At 39.3% G+C, this 18058-nt stretch overlaps 1 protein-coding gene across 2 annotated transcripts in view; it reads right to left on the bottom strand.

Annotated features, from left to right (window-relative positions):
• Positions 1-18058, bottom strand: part of RFX7 (regulatory factor X7) — a 108515-nt gene that overhangs the window by 22465 nt on the left and 67992 nt on the right. For both annotated transcript variants that reach the window (XM_080671944.1, XM_080671943.1), the window contains 2 exons: positions 6074-6156; positions 4520-4642 (listed from right to left, as the gene is read on the bottom strand). In XM_080671944.1, the coding sequence (XP_080528070.1) occupies positions 4520-4642; positions 6074-6156 (206 nt within the window). The remainder of the gene's footprint in view (positions 1-4519; positions 4643-6073; positions 6157-18058) is intronic.

Genomic DNA, 18058 nt, shown 5'->3' with positions numbered 1-18058 from the left:
AAAAATTCAATAAATAAGGTTTGGATAATTAGTTAACCATTCAGAAAAAATTAAAATCAGTCCCTTATCTTTGGGCATTTACCAAAATAAATACCAGATGGACTAAAGGGTTGTATGTAAAAAATGAAATAAATATCTAGGAAAAATGCATGTGAGTATTTAGCTACTAATGGCATGAGGAAGTTGTAAGCATAACAATGAATGGTACAAGCTGCAAAAAAATTAGACAGATCAAACTACTTATAAAAAACTAAAATTAAGTAATAAACATTAATCCTAAAAATTCATATTTTAATAGTTAATATTCTTAATATATAAAGGTTCTTGCTAAACTAGCACCCCAATTCTGATAATCTGTATTAAATTATATGGTCAATAATGTTCACTGCAATGTTATTTGCAACTGTTCCTCCATTCAAGAACCGTATATATGGTGGAGACAAATTTTATTAAACAATAGCAAGACTATATACATGAAGAAAAGGCGTTAGAAAAAAATAAGTAAACCAAAATGTTTATTTTTAGATAGTGAGATTACTGGTGCTGGGTGTTTTTTTTATACATTTATAACTATCTGCCAAAACTTTCATGATGAATACATGTTACTTTTATAAACAGAAAAATAATATAAACCCATTAATGATCATTTTCATAAACACATGTGATGATCAGAATTCAAAAGTTTCAACCAACATAAAAAGTTCACAATCATTTGTAAATTAAGTGGTCTTTGCATGCTGGAAGCTCTTTCAAGCTTTCTGGTTCTGTTAATATCTCTATTTAGCATGAAAATACAGTTAAAAGAAGCTTTATGTCTTAGATCACATCTTCATTTTTTATCTCAAAGGGACTTTGATTTTAACAACTATTAAAGAATTGACTTTTACACAAATACATGTAAACATCACTGCAATGCTTCAATATGCAACAGGAATAGCTTAAGATAAAGGTATATTTCATATTAACGATATTTTTTCCAGTGAATATTTAGAACGAAATCTGTTAAGATTGGTCATTCTATCGTAAGTTATTATTCAGGAAACCTCATTAAGACACCCAAATAGCAAGATGATGTCTAAAAGGCCTTTAGGAAGGGACAAAATTTCTCTAAAAAATCTTTACAGATAGGAAGTGTTATTTTGTGTCTAATTGAAATCTCTCCTATGATTTAAAACTTTTCTTCTTTAAAGAAATAGCTATATTCCATTTTGCTTTCCTTAGACAACAAACATTAAACACTTTCAACAAACATTAAACACTTTCAAAACACTTTCCCAGTATTTTGATCTACTTCTTGCCTATCTCTGGTCTATTTTTCTTATCTCTCAAGTTATTTAAATCCACATGGCAAATTATGTTTTTAGGTAATGTATAGTCAAATGAGAGAAGCGTGTGGAGCTTCCACATGATACAAATTCAGTGGAAACAGAAACATATTTTCTTCTTAGCACCTGTTGTGCTGTTAATACATGTTACTGTGCTGTGTCTCTTATAACACACATATTATTTGTATGCATATATACTAACTATATATAAACAAATTCATACTTTGAGCAGCTTATTTATTCACATTATGTGGAAATCCTAGGCAACTTTATTTCTAAAAACTTGCCTAACCTTTTCTACCCAGTTTGATATTACTTAAATTTAACAAGTTTGCCTTCTCACCTGCTATGAACCACACATGGAATCCAAGTTCTAAGCTTATACCCACCGCTATCTAATTCTGTGACATTGGAAGAGTCACCTAACTTCTCTGGGTTTTAATGTTTTTATCTAGACAATGGGGATGAAGTCTTTCATAACACAATTTTTATTATCAATATGAGGGATCAGATTCCATTCTAATTACTCTTAATATTAAATTAGTGACTACTATGTGAAAACTCAGTAAATAAAGTATGTTCTTTTTTTGTTGTTAATCCTCATCAGAGGATATTTTTTCCATTAATTGTCTTTTTAGAGAGAGTGGATGGGAGGGGAGACAGAGAAAGAGAAACATCAATTGAGAGAGACACATCGATAGGATGCCTCCCACTCATGCCCAACCAGGTCCGGGTATCCAATCTGCAACGCAAATACATGCCCTTGACTGGGAATCGAACCCATGAACCTCTGGTATGCAGACCGACACTGTAAAAAATTGAAAAATCACTGGCCAGGGCTAAAGTATGTTCTTAATGAAATATTTTTTGTACTAAAATAGCCAGACTCAGATATAGTACTATAATACATACTAGAGGCACGGTGCACGAAATTTGTGCATGGGGGAGGGGGGTGTCCCTCAGCCCAGCCTTCACCCTCTCCAATCTGGGACCCCTCGAGGGATGTCCGACTGCCCTCGAGGGCAGTCGGACATCCCTCTCACAATCCAGGACTGCTGGCTCCCAACTGCTCACCTGCCTGCCTTCCTGATTGCCCCTAACTGCTTCTGCCTGCCAGCCTCATCACCCCCTAACCACGCCCCTGCCAGCCTGATTGATGCCAAACTGCTCCCCTGCCAGCCTGTTTGCCCCTAACTGCCCTCCCCTGCAGGCCTGGTCACCCCTAACTGCCCTCCCCTGCAGGCCTGGTACCCCCCAATTGCCCTCCCCTGCAAGCCTGGTCACCCCTAACTGCCCTCCCAGGCAGGCCTGGGTCCCCCCCAACTGCTCTTCCCTGCAGGCCCGGTCGCTCCCAACTTCCCTCCGCTGCCGGCTTGGTCACCCCTAACTGCCCTCCCCTGCTGGCCTGATTGCCCCCAACTGCCCTCCCTTGTAGGCCTGGTCCCTCCCAACTGCCCTCCCCTGCTGGCCATCTTGTGGTGTCCATCTTGTGTCCATGTGGGGGCAGGATCTTTGACCACATGGGGGAAGCCATCTTGTGTGTTGGAGTGATGGTCAATCTGCATATTACTCTTTTATTAGATAGGATAGAGGCCTGGTGCACAGGTGGGGGCCAGCTGGTTTGCCCTGAAGGGTGTCCTGGATCAGGGTGGGGGTTCCCTTGGGGCGTGGGGCGGCCTGGGCGAGGGGCCTGTGGTTGTTTGCAGGCCGGCCACACCCCCTGGCGACCCAAGCGGAGGCCCTGGTATCTGGGGTTTATTTATCTTCTACAATTGAAACTTTGTAGCCTGGAGCGGAGCCAAGTCTTCTGCTTGCTTCGTGGCGGCAGCCATTTCTGTTGGGATTTATGTATCTTCTATAATTGAAACTTTGTAGCCTTAAGCGGAGGCCTGGGCCGGCCAGGGTGTGCGGAAAGCTTGCCTTCCTCCATCGCCGCGGGCAACCCTAGCCTCCTGCTCTTTCCAGCTCCGTGGCTGCTGCCATTTCTGTTTGGGTTTATGTATTTTCTATCATTGAAACTTTGTAGCCCTGAGTGGAGGCCTAGGCCGGCAAGGGCAGGCAGAAAGCTTGGCTTCCTCCATCGCCGGGAAAACCCAAGCCTCCCTCCTGCTCTCTGTGGCCATAGCCATCTTGGTTAGGTTTATTTGCATATCCGCTCCTGATTGGCTTGTGGGCGTGGCTTGTGGGCGTGGCTTGTGGGTGTAGCAGAGTGATGGTTAATTTGCATATTACTTTTTTATTATATAGGATAGTACTATACTGATTATAAAGACAGGCATAATCACTAGCTTAATTCTTTCAAATTTCATGGACAGAACTAATATTTCTTTCCTAGCCACATTATTATTAAGAATTTCTCTCTATATTTTTGTTTCCTGTGTTTAAATAAATTACCTATATAATCAAAATTATTTGAGTGTCTAATATGTGCAAGCCACTGAATAAACCCTCTTGTCCATGAATAAGTAATTCACAACATCCCAGAAACCTATCATTTTCTTTTTCTACAGAGGATTTAAAAAGTTTTGAATTCATTCCCTGGCCAGTACTGTTCAGAGGTTAGAGCATTGGCCCAAGCACTGAAAGGTTGAGGGTTCAATTCCCGGTCAAGGGCACGTACCTGGGTTGCAGGTTCAATCCCTGGCCCTGGTTGGGGCACATGGAGGGAGGCAACCAATCGATGTATTTCTCTCATATCAATGTCTCTCTCTTCCACTCTCTCTAAAAATCAATTGAAAAAATGTCTTCAGGTGAGGATTAACAAAAAAATTAAAAAACACACAAAAGTTTTGGATTTATAAAATTTGTAAATACAAAAAACATGTTTTAGTTTTTCCATACGCACTGACTCTTTTACTGCCTTCCACTTTCCTTCTAACTTAGACATACCCCTCCTGTTATCTTTAAGAACTCTACAGGAACACTTTTATTAATCCTATGCCACTGTCCCTTAACCTCAAATAGGCCTCCAGTCATCTAGGTGAACTCCAGAGAAATCCTTTTATTTAGTAATCCTGTCCTTTGTTCATATGCTACCAGAGAAATTTAGAGATGGAAGGAATATCAGCGATTTATAAGTTCAACTCTATATACATACCACTGTGATATTCACCAATGATAAATCACTGTAGCCAAATAGAGTACTTAAGCTCTTTAATACATCACTATGCCTGACGTATATACATAATACTTACTTGTACTCATCATAGACTTCCTGTTTGGGCAGTGAAGTCTCAGGATGTTCCTCTAGAGTATTTCGAATCCAGAAAAAGGCATGCTTTTGTTGAGCCCGACTAGATGACATGGCGTTCTGATCACTAATCATAAAACAAAAACACGTTTTAGCTGAGCTAGATAGCAATTCATTGAGAATTTTTTGAGATAACGTTCCACTAAATAATTGTATGTAAACACACTATAAATGACCAAACCTAACTCAGGACATGCAGGGGATGCCCAGCTCGCTATATACAAGTCATCCACCTGTGGTTGTGGACCATTTTCTGCAGCTAGTGTTGGACTAAAGTTAATATCCTGCTCCAGCCCACCTCACCATTTTTAAAGTGGCATAGGTGACAGAGCATTGGTAACATGAAGTATTTGTTTTGGCCAAAATTGTCTCTAATTGGGTAGTTGCTCACTTACTTGCCTGTTTACTTGCATAAACTTACCAAATCATCAAACTTTTAAAATAGAAGTTATGGAAGCAATTTTTTACTTCCTATTTGCTTAGCATTCCCAAGTAACTACCCTGAAGTCTTACTAAAGCCCTCTATGCTCCAGAATGTAATTCATACCAGAGTGACCTTAAAAGGACAAATATCCCCTACATTCCTTCCTATAACTAGGTCCCCTCTCCAGGCTAGCACCACCACTAAATATCATAAGTTTTCATTATACAGCAGTGTATTTATAAACTAATTTCATGAAATAGACACCTAAGATAGATTAAGCTCCTCTATTGATTCTGATATCAATCTCAGCTAACTATAACAACAATTTATTTAATTCTAAAGAAGATACTGTGCAATTTTCTAGGACAGAAAATAATTAAAATAGTTATAAAATTTGGTCCAAGGAAAATGAGGTATAAGCAACAAAGTTTTCATTCCTTTTATTTTTACACACAATTTTAAAGTAATAGAATTTTCTTTATATAAATATGTGAATAAAATTAATTTTGAGAAGTATTTTAAAAAGGGTATAGAAACTTTAAGAAAATAATGCATGAACCACCACCGACTCTAAATTTTCTAGATGTGACAATATTTTTATATGAAAATATAGTAACACCCCCACACACTTAAAACATCTTACATTTATCAGAAATTCATGTTTCCTATAGGCAACGCACTTTTTTTTTAATATTGTGATATACTCACCTGACAGTACCTAAAAAATTCTTGCAATTACTTTATTGCTCACAAACTTATGTACTTATTCTTTGGTATTCTTTTCAATTTTCACAATCTCTATGTACTGCATAAAAATATTAATCTATTTATAAAACACAACCAAAACTGCATTTCATAGCATTTACCCAGGAACACAAATGAATTAGCAAAAAACAGTAAGTAAACACTTAACCAAATATGATCCAGAACTAAAAAGATCGACTGTTTGACACTCTGTTTTCTGATTTTAGGAATAGTGTAAACAACAACAACCAAAACACACAGCCACACCATACTTACACCTCAGGGATGGCCTGTAAACACTGTAGTTACGGCAAAGACAAGCAGACATACCTTTTCTCTCCATTGCTAAGACCAGAAGGCAGCTGAAGGTAGAGGTAGAGTTTCTCTAGGTCTGTAAACTTCTCAACTTCTTGCTGTTTACAAAGGATTGAAAAGAAAGATCATTTTAAAAACACTGTTTCTCTCTTAAAATTTATTAACATCTCTTTAAAAATAAAATACTATCTAAATTTAAACCAGATTGAATGAGTCACCTGCCAAAGGAAACAAAATCTAGTCTTTTTTTCCCTCATCATTAAAATAATACAGTTAAGATGTTTGGTAAGTTTATTGCATGTAAAAAGTAAGAGAAAATGGAACTTTCCTATTAATGCTCATACTCTAGGTCTAAATAAAATTATAGACAAAGTTTACCACTTTTAATCACATTTAAAGAATGAAAAGTATTAGACTGAGAGTCAAGAGAATATTTATTATTAGTTAGTCTTAGCCTAGCCTTACAACATAAACTAGATGAGAAAATTTCTAGGATCCTTTCCTAATTCTCAAAAACCCAGAACACGTGACTAAATGATGCTGTCACCTGTAGATGGAACAGAGTTTAAAAACACTGAAGTACAACCAACAACCCTTTCTGCACTATGCAGATGTTAATTATTCTCTACTTGCAATAGTAGCTGCTACTTGGAGAACCAACTTACATGATTCTCTATAGCTACAGTTCTGTAACTATGTCATTTTGTCTGTAAATGTACCCTTTAAAATAATTTCTGCTACCTACAGGACCATACAGCTTTCTTTCCCAGCTGAGTTTGCCACAGAATAATAGCTTTAAATGTGCTACAAATCCTATTACAATAAAAATATCATAGTGAAATTTTGATAGCGTAATTAATTGTATTGCAAATGAAAATGTGGGCACATTATTCAAATTCGTGGTGGCAGAATTTATTCTTACATAATAAAACACAGCTTAAACATAGATCCATTTTTTTTAGAAAAGCTTAAAATCATATAACTTAATCTATTCTTATTCTCATCAGAATTCATCCACAAAATAGCTTAATTTTAGAATTTGTCCAAAAATGATTTAATCTATCAATTATGTATAAATAACTCCTAAATCCTCTTTTTTTTTTCATTCCACTATCTATGGAGTATTTTCCAATTAGCTCTCACTCTAATAGATTTACCAGCAACATCCTTACAACTCGCCCCTTTAAAAAAAAAAGGAAAACACACCGTTCTTCCTCAATTGTTACTTAACGCCTTCTTTTCCCCAGTCCCCCAGTGTTCAGTGTTTTGGAGTCTGCTTAACTTTATTCTGCATTTCAATTTAATCTTTTATTTATCCCTCTTAATTCTTTCCTGCATATTCTCCCAGCTACCACATTAGTCTATGTCGTTAGTTGTCTTTCTATTAACAATAAAGGATAATTCATTTGTTCCTTTATTCAGTTTAGTTTCTGCCATGTTCCCCAAATGATGTATAGTAACAATAAACTTATATGGCACATCACAACATATTCAAAGGATGGAAATACATAGATGAACAACACAACCATTATCCTTGCCCTTAAGGAACTTAAAATGATTCTCAAATTATTAAAATGCCTAACTAGCTAGTTTCCCTGCCACTAAGCCCTCCCCACTTTAATCTGTCTTAAATGTAGTTCCTAAGATACTTTTTATTGAATATTATTAACATCAACCACTTAATGCTCACAATGCCTATCACATTAAATCCGAAGTAGGTTATGTTACAAAAAAACCCTTTAAGTAGCATTATGGGCAAAGTTTGAGAAAATGTAATACAAAACATCATTTTCTGAATAAAGAAAATGTGATATATATATATATATATAGTATATACAATGTGATACATACATAGTATATAAAATGTGATATATATGTAGTATACTAGAGGCCTGGTGCATGAAAATTCATGCACTGGAGTGGGGGTCCCTCAGCCCGGCCTGCCCCCTCTTACAGTCCGGGAACCCTCAGGGGCAGGAGGCGACCTGGCAATCAGGGGAAGGCAACACCCCCATCACACCTTTGCTGCTGCCATTGCTGGCAGCGCAAGCCTCGGCTGGCCCTGGTTACCTGAGCCTCGGGCAGCCCTGGGAGGCTGGGCAGCCACCATCTGAGGCTTGCTTGTGCCTCAGGCTGGCCCTGGGTGGCTGTGCACCTGCCATCTGAGGCTTGCCTGCACCTTGGACCGGCCCTGGGCAGCAGGGGGGCTGAGGGAACTGGGGGACTCCAGAGGCAGGCACCACAGTGGCGCTGAGGGGACTGGGCGCTGCCATCTTGTGGCTGTGGGCGCCGCCATCTTTGAGGGCATGGCAGTCAATTAGCATATTCCCTCCTTATTGGCTGTGGGTGCGGACATCTTTGTGAGGGTGTGACGGTCAATTAGCATATTCCCTCTTTATTATATAGGACTAGTGACCTAGTGCACGAAATGCGTGCACGGGGGGGTGGGGATGATCCCTCAGCCTGACCTGCACCCTCTTCAATCTGGAACCCCTTGGGGGATCTGACTGCCAGTTTAGGCCCAATTCCACAGTTGGACATCCCTCTCACAATCTGGGACTGCTGGCTTCTAACCACTCACCTGCCTGCCTGCCTACCTGATCGCCCCTAACCATTCTGCCTGCCAGCCTGCTCACCCCCAAATGCCCCCCCGCCAGCCTGCTTGTCCCCAACTGCCCCCCCCGCCAGCCTGCTCTGCCCCAACTGGGCCCCCCCACCCCGCTGACCTAATCACCTCCAACTGTCCCCCACTGCCAGCCTGCTTGCTCCCAACTGCCCCCCCTGCTGGCCTGCTCACCCCTAACTGCCTCTGCCTTGGCCCTGCACCATGGCTTTGTCTGCAAGGATGTCCGGAAAGTCTCCTGGTCTAATTAGCATAGTACCCTTTTATTAGTATAGATAGTATATTCATTCAGCCATAAAGAAGAACAAAATCATTCCATGTATGAGAGCAAGGATGGACCTTGGAGGTATCACTCCAAGTGAAGTAAATCAGACAGAAATAGATAAATATTATATTTCTCCCTTACAGGTGGAATCTAAACCACAACAATAACAACCAACCAAAGAAAACAAACAAGTTCCCCCAATACCTGCCCTCTACACAAGGAGCTAAATGGATACAGAGAACAGATTGGTGGTGGCCTGAGGTGAGGGAGGTGAAATGGGTAAAGGGATACAAAAGGTACACATTTCCAGTTATGAAATAAGCTGTGGAGATATAATGCACAGTATGATGATAATAATACTCCAAATAAGCAAGCAGACCTGTGTCATCACACCATTCACATCCTATCTAATAAAGAGGGAATATGCTAATTGACCCTCACACCATTGCAAAGATGGCAGCGCCCACAGCCAATAAGGAGGTGATATGCTAATTGACTGTCACGCCCTCAAAGATGGTGGCACCCACAGCCACAAGATGGCCGCGCGCCTGCCTCCGGAGTCTCCCAGTCCCCTCAGCCCCCCAGCCGCCCAGGGCCGGCCCGAGGCATAGGCAAGCCTCAGATGTCAGCTGCCCAGCCACCCAGGGCTGGCCGAGGCTTGTGCTGCTGGCAGTGACAGCAGCAGAGGTGTGATCGGGTGTCGCCTTCCCCTGATCGTCGGGTCACCTCCTGCCCCTGAAGACTCCCGGATTGTGAGAGGGGGCAGGCCAGGCTGAGGGACCCCCCCTTCAGTGCATTTCATGTGCCAGGCCTCTAGTAAGCATATATTTATGAAACTTTTCGAACCTCTGCCTATAAAAACAAAGCAATGCTATAGACTTAATGTTGCCAATGACCTAAACATACTTTAATCTTTCTCAATCTAGACAGAAAAGCTTGTTTCTAACTACCTGATTCAATATTCACTTAGATATCATGTGATCCAGAGGAAAATAAAGGTACAATGCAAGATATACAAAATCGAGTTACTTTTAGAGGTTTGAGGTTAAGTTTGGTGTTGGAATTCTACCAGTCAATCTCATTTTCTTCTGAAGTTTTGGCTGATGAAGAATATTCACACAAAGACCAGTAGCATGGAGCTACCTGGGATACAAACAGTGTTCATCAAATATCCCATTGTTATCATCGTAATTAGCTAGTTAATATTAATAAAGGAAAGAAAGCAAAGGGAAGTCAGACATTGTAAGCATGGTCACCTGGGAAGCTTTCTGAGGAAGCTACAGCTTCACCCAGCATTGCTCCTCCAAGAGGATTAACACCCCTCCCTTCCCCCATCTGGTACTAGAATGTTGGGGAGAGAAAGGGAGATAGGCACATGAGCAGAAGTTGGAGTGGCAAAGGAGAGGTGCTTGCCTGTCAGTCTAGCCCGGGGAACAATGGATTGGCTAGAAGGGCATGAAATCTTGGGAAGTTAATTGGTTGGTCTGAAGAAGCTCGGTTAAAATCCCCAGAGTTCCCTCTATCTTATTTCTCTTGCTCATTGACCACACGTTCTCTCTCCATAGCAGCCACATGCCACACGCAGGATGCTGGACTGTACTGTACTTTAATATGGAGCAGAAACTATGGGCAGTGGCCTTTATTCTGGCCCTGCTGAAGACAAGATTGAACTTCTTCCCTGGGGAGATGGAAAGAAATGGGACATTGGAAACTCATGGGTTTATTTCCACCCGAATAAATAATACTCACTCTCCTGTGCGAATCTCAGGAAATTCTTTTCCTCAAGACATCGCAAGAACTCCACTTCCACCTATAACACCATCTGCTCACCTACATTTCTCAGCCACCTTTGCAGTTAGCTTAGGGCCCTGACTGAGCAAAGTGATGTATATGATTTCTTAGCTGACATAGTAAAGAATCGATGTGTCACCTCTATCCTTTTCCCCACTTTGTGGCAACTTTGAAGCCATGTGTCTGTCAATAAAGTTCCTGAGGGACTATGTAGAGCAGGGGCCTCCAATGACTTGTGCAGTACATATAATGTGAATGAAAATAAAATTTTGTGATTAGGCCATTGATATTTCAGGCTTATTTTGTTATGCAGCATAGCCTAGCCCACTAAAAATCCCTTTTATATATGCAGATAAAAATGTGGGGAGAAGAAAAGGGCTCCTCTCTGTAATTAAGAAAAGCTTTCATTCATTCATTTTTAGAATATTTAACTTATTTTGAAATTATATTAAAGAATATATGATATTCATGTTTATCAAAATAGGCATGATCTAAAAAAAAGTTGAGAAACACCAGTTTAAGAACATAAAACAACCTTCATGCTCTCTTCCACTTAACTTTTACTTTACTACTATTAATAAAAATATTAGTGAAAAATTAAACTCTAGTAACTTTTTTACACATGATTCTACAATATTCCTGTTTGTCCCTCTACTTTGGACCATAGCAATTACTCAGGAATTTATATTCAATAAACTCACATTTACTGATTGTTTTAAAAATGTTTTTCAGTGTCTGGTTATACCTTCCCCCCTCAACTAGACTGAAAATCTTGGTTTGTCTAAACTCAACCACCTTTTGAGGGAAAATCCTGAAAGATAAACAGAGCCAGATGGGAATGCTTTTAGTATTTTAATACTCCACTTAAAATGTAAAATGTTAAAGTATTTAAAAGGAAGTCTACAAAGTAGAAGCACATGTATCACTATCCATATTTAAAAGATGCTAACTTTTGCCACATTTAGTTCAGAATTCTTTGATTTTTAAACAGATTTATACAATAATGCTATATGGATTGAAACTAGTTTATTCATTTCTCTAATAAGTAATTAGTTATTATAAAATCTCACTATTTCAAATATTACTGCAATTAAAATCCTTATTTGTGACTGCTATGTCCCTGTGCAAGAGTTTTTTTATGATATGTACCTAAAAGTACTTGGTCATAAAGGATATACATAAATTTTATTGGGTTTTTCCAAATTACTCCCCAAAACTGTTATGCCAATTTATATTTCCTACAGCAATACTACAATTTCTCTACATCCTTGTGAAAATTTAAGATTTAAATTTAGCTAATCTCATGGATACAATTACCCAAAATATCTCATTGTTTTATTTTACATTTTCTGATTGATGATCAAACTGAGTATCTTTTCATATTATTTATCATTTGAGTTTAATACAATGGCTGTCAAATTTCAGCATGCATCAGAAACACCTGGGGAGCTTGTTTAAAGATTACAGGACTCCACCTCCAGAGTTCCAGAGGTTCTGATTCAGTAGGTCAAGAGTGAGGGCCTGAGAACCTGGATTTCTAACAAGTTCCCAGTGATGCTGGTCATAGGATCACATCTAAATAACCACTGCTCAAGGAACTGCACATTTAAAAGTGAGACACACACACACAAAAAAAATATGGGGTACTTATTCTGTAGTTTGTATATTAATCCTCTACTAGTTATAAGTGCTACTAATATCTTCCCCTAGTTGTAGCTTATCTTTTCATTTTGTTTTTGAGTCATGTGATAATTTCCAGGCAAATATATCAATATTTTCATTTATAAATTGTGATTTTTGCATCTTGTTTTGAAATCCTTCCCTATCCTAATGTCATAAAGATATCCAATATTTTCTTTTTCATGTTTTGTTTTTCACATTTAGGTGTATAGGTCTTTAATTTCTCTGGAATTTAAGATATAAAGAAGGGAGGGATCTAATTAAAAGTTTTCCAGAAGGCTAGCTTAATTGTCCTAGCATAATTTATTGAAGAATTCACTGATTCCCTTCTAATTTTTCATGCTCCATCTAAATGATTCACTGATTCTTCTTGAACTTACATCATAGAAACTTTTCATATAAGAATATTGTCCAGCTGATTAGCAGAGTAACAAAGCAGCTCTGATGAAACTTTTATAAATCTGAGGTTAAGAGGTATGTATTCTATTGATAAATTAACAGCTAACAAAAATAAAGGACTTCTATTATATATTATAGATGAACTAGAGGCCCGGTGCACGAAATTCATGCACGGGGGTGTGTCCCTCAGCCCAACCTGCACCCTCTCCAATCTGGGAACCCTCGAGGGATGTTCGACTGCCCAGTAAAATCAGGCCTAAACGGGCAGTTGGACATCCCTCTCACAATCCAGGACTGCTGTTCCAACTGCTTGCATGCCTGCCTTCCTGATTGCCCCTAACTGCTTCTGCCTGCCAGCCTGATCACCCCCTAACTACTCCCCTGCCAGCCTGATTGATGCCTAACTGCCCTCACCTGCAGGCCTGGTCATCCCTAACTGCCCTCCCCTGCAGGCCTGGTCCACCCCCCCCAACTGCCCTCCCCTGCAGGCCTGGTCACCCCTAATTGCCCTCCCCTGCAGGCCTGGTCCCCCCCAACTGCTTTCCCCTGCAGGCCTGGTCACCCCCAACTACTCTCCCCTGCAGGCCTGGGTCCCCCCCAACTGCCCTTCCCTGCAGGCCCGGTCACCCCCAACTTCCCTCCTCTGCCGGCCTGGTTACCCGTAACTGCCCTCCCCTGCAGGCTTGATCACCCCCAACTGCCCTCCCTTGCAGGCCTGGTCCCTCCCAACTACCCTCCCCTGCTGGCCATCTTGTGGTGGCCATCTTGTGTCCACATGGGGGCAGCCATCTTTGACCACATGGGGGCAGCCATCTTGTGTGTTGGAGTGATGGTCAATCTGCATATTACTCTTTTATTAGATAGGCTAGAGGCCTGGTGCACGGGTGGGGGCCGGCTGGTTTGCCCTGAAGGGTGTCCTGGATCAGGGTGGGGGTTCCCTTGGGATGTGAGGCGGCCTAGGCGAGGGGCCTGTGGTGGTTTGCAGGCCAGCCACACCCCCCAGCAACCCAAGTGGAGGCCCTGGGATCTGGGATTTATTTATCTTCTACAATTGAAACTTTGTAGCCTTCAGTGGAGGCCAGGGCAGGCCAGGAACTTGGCTTTCTCCATCGCCAGGGAAACTCAAGCCTCCTGTTCCCTCAGTGGCCACAGCCATTTTTGTTGGGATTTATTTATCTTCTATAATTGAAACTTTGTAGCCTTTAGCAGAGGCCTGGGCCGGCCAGGGTGTGCAGGAAGCTTGGCTTCCTCCATCACTAGGGAAACGCAAACCTCCTGCTCGTTCTGTGGCCACAGCCATCTTGGTTGGGTTAATTTGCATACTCGCCCCTGATTGGCTGGTGGGTGCGGCTTGTGGGTGTAGCGGAAGTATGGTCAATTTGAATATTACTCTTTTATTAGATAAGATGAGGCAGCTGCTACTTGAGCTTGATTGATTAACCCTTCAAATCTAATCTACTCAAAGGAGTAGGACACAGTGGTAAGGTATAGGATATAGAATCAGAAGGCCTGTATCTGATCCCAGATTTGCCACTCACTAGCTTTGTGACATTAAGCAAGCCATTCAAACTGATTATTAATTTTGAAATATGTAAAACAGTGGTAAATGGTGAATTTTGGGGTATTAAAAGCAATTTCTAAAATACATAAATATTATATAAATATTCTGAATTATAGACTTGCTTAAAATAAAATTTGGCAGGAGGGTTTATAATTCAATTCTATCAACAAGTATAGAATCTTTTATTTGAAAAAGTAAGTATTTAAAGAAATTTAGGAAATATTTAGCCTGGTGACCTCTACTAACTTGGGAACTATACCATAAGAGCAAGCTCCTAGATTTTTACGTGAGCATCAGACTTGGGCATAGTTATTGAAAACAATGTTCCACTAGCACTGACTTTCCTCGGGGTGAGAGTAAAATAATTCAAAATTCCTCCTGAGCCATTAATTAAATCCAAGTTAGAAAATATTTCTAATAATTAGGCTACTAGAGAGAAAAGGAATCAACCTAAGCAGAATAGGTCAGAAATAAAAGCTTTTCACAGGTTGAACTGGGAACAAAATATATAACTTTCTACATGTTGTCTTCTGTCATAAAAAAAAAATACCTAAAATAATATTCTATGTTTTAAAAAGAGTTAATTTTTAGTGTTTCAGTTTGTCTGTGTAGGACATCTGTCTCTGAACTGTCAATACATACCAGATGGGTTGCAGAGAACCAGTGAGAATTTTTTATGTCTTATTACTAAAACTTGAAGACCTTCAAGCAGATGGTAAGGAAATATGTTCCCATTCTTTACTGGCATAGAATACAGTATAGTGGAGATCTGCTCCTGTTTTTCGAGACCATCTTGAATCAATTTCTCAAATGTTAATAAAAAAGGATTTCTCCTGTTTGACATAAATTTCTTTGCAGTGATGCATTTCCTGTTATGACACTTCCCTCAAGTGTTAAGTTTTTTTTTCCTTCAAGGTCATAAAATTGGGGAAGAGCTGATGCTTATAAAGACTATAGCAATCAAAGACTCAATAGAGAAGTTTCCATGCAAACTCTTGACAGTGAAATTACATCCAAGGTGTATTGGTTTTATTTCCAGAAGCAGCAGAAACTCTCCTGTTGAGATGCATACACACCTTTCAAAGAAATGTCCAGGTTGACAATGGCTGAGATTTGATGGAAGATGACAAACAGGTATCATAATTAGATATTTATACTTCACTTTTCAAACTGGTATCAAAAAAGGGTTTTTAAAAAAGTTTTAATTTAAATTTGTATTTAGAACAGTCAGCTTAAAATCCAGAAGCCTAAATTCTCCAGTTTGACTGTTTCTTCAGTTAAGCTACCATGTCTGGAGGGAAAATGTATCCACTGATAGGATAATCACATTTGACTTTGTCTGCCCTTGATTTTGTAAACTACAAAAATAAAATGTGAAAAAAATGCTAATTATCTTTCCCCTCAGGTGACATTAATTCAAGAGCATAGTTACTAAAAGGCCTTTTTCTTCACCAGTGCTCCTGACTGAAGGACCAGAAGGAGAACGTCTAACCTTACCCTATAGCCTTTCTTTAATTTACAGAAACAATCCACATGCCTGATATATACTCTCTCAGGCCCATCAGTCGTGAAAGCTGTGCTTCCTTCCACACGACTGAATAAGGAAGATAGAGAAAAGGTCAAGGTATGAGGACTCGGTCAATGCTTTTTGTTTATAATTCTTAATTTTCAGTTTCCTAACTTGCTATGAGAACAATATGGTGTGTGTGTGTGTGTGTGTGTGTGTGTGTGTGAGAGAGAGAGAGAGAGAGAGAGAGATTTTTTGAGAGCTACCTACTATAAAAATATAAGGGGAAAGTGTTTTTTCTATTCTCAGTTCAAAAAATATAAATCAAACGCAAAGAATAATTGTTACTATACTCGTATTATTGTGAGGATTTACTGTATAAACCTACTAAATTAGATGTAAAATGAAAATGGTTTTAATTGTTCAAAATATTCTGAGATAAGGAATGTGATCTGAGTTCATTTAAAAGATATGTTACTAGGGCATAGCAAGGCTGACAAGTAAACTTCAGCAAAACTCAAAATCTGTTTCTCACTTTCTTCTTACTAATTCTGCTGGGTAACCTACAGAATTCACAACCATCTGAAAAAAAACTAACAAACAAAAACCCTTTTCAACCAGGCCTAGAGGAATTCTGATTTCAAGGTGCACTAAGGGACTGCAATATAAACATTGAAAAATTCACACTCCAAGGTAGATATGTAAGATATTTCTGAGTAGCCGAAACCGGTTTGGCTCAGTGGATAGAGCGTTGGCCTGCGGACTGAAGGGTCCCGGGTTCGATTCCGGTCAAGGGCATGTACCTTGGTTGCGGGCACATCCCCAGTGGGGAGTGTGCAGGAGGCAGCTGATCGATGTTTCTCTCTCATCGATGTTTCTAGCTCTCTATCCCTCTCCCTTCCTCTCTGTAAAATATCAATAAAATATATTTAAAAAAAAAGATATTTCTGAGTAAATTCTGTGTGTACCTAAAATTGAGAATATATTAAATTATATATTTTTTAAAAAGTTAAAGAGATTGCCAAGGACATTAATTGTATTTAAACAGTGGTCATTTTTATGAATGTGTTCCAAAATATGGTTTGACCCCCACCCTCCCCAGGGCTTACTAATAAAAAAGGAAGTTGAATCTGTGAAACTGAAATAATGAATAACAAGGTAACAAGTTTCATGGCTACATAAGTACCCAAATGACTAAAGACCAAATAAAATGTTGAGACAAGAGCATATTGCTAAAATACTAATAGAGCAAGGTACTATGAACAGGCAGAGGGTTCATAAACCCACAGATTTGTGTCCCTGTGAAACAGGGAGAAGACTTTGTTCATAGTTAAATTCTACGAAAAGTGACCATCCTTTTTGATCATGTAATATTTCTCTGGAAATTATCAATGTTTCTTTCTGTTATGCTGCCTGACAAGACACCTATGCACCAGTGGTTGGGGATAGGGATGGGAATACTAGAGAGAAGAAGGTTTGGATCATTCTAGTCAGTTTTTAACTTTCAGCATGGAAAGAAAAGATGAGAGCCCAGCTACTACTATGCTTCCAAAAAATTGAATTTCTAATCAATTCTTGAAAATTATAAAGCTACAATCTCAACAAAGGTTAGGTCAGAGAGGAAAAGTCCGTTCTTTAATTCCTGTCTCTGCTCCCCGTAAAGTTTTCCTTCTTTCTCTCCTAGTCTACTTTTCTGTAAGTTTGAAATGACTTACATTGAAGAAGATAGAAAAAACTAGAATACTATAAGAATTAGTTTGTTGTCTACCAGAGCACATGCTTATTTATTATGCCATTCTCTGAATACAGGATTAAAGAAAATTGAGTTTCTTTCAGGTAATGGCCAGAGATTTCCATTGTATCCTTTCCTACTCCTTTGAGACAATAAAATGAATTTGAAAGCTAGGTGACAATGGTTACAGTATTTTTTATAATTATGAAACAGAAAAATTAGCAAGGAGAAAAAAAATAAAACAAAAACATTATCTACACAGGGTGTGGCAAAGATAGGTTTACAGTTGTATGAAAATAATATAATAATTAATAAATAGTAATCTACACTAATAAGAGAAACATGCAAATTGACTGTCACTTTGCGACACCCACCAGCCAATCAGGAGTGAGTATACAAATTAACCCAACAAAGATGGCTGCGGCCTCACCCCCCAGCTACT

Source organism: Plecotus auritus, assembly GCF_963455305.1.
Source record: "Plecotus auritus genome assembly, chromosome: 1".
Lineage (NCBI taxonomy): Eukaryota > Metazoa > Chordata > Mammalia > Chiroptera > Vespertilionidae > Plecotus > Plecotus auritus.
Note: the sequence above shows the minus strand (reverse complement) of the source record. Positions and strands in the feature narration are given on the sequence as shown.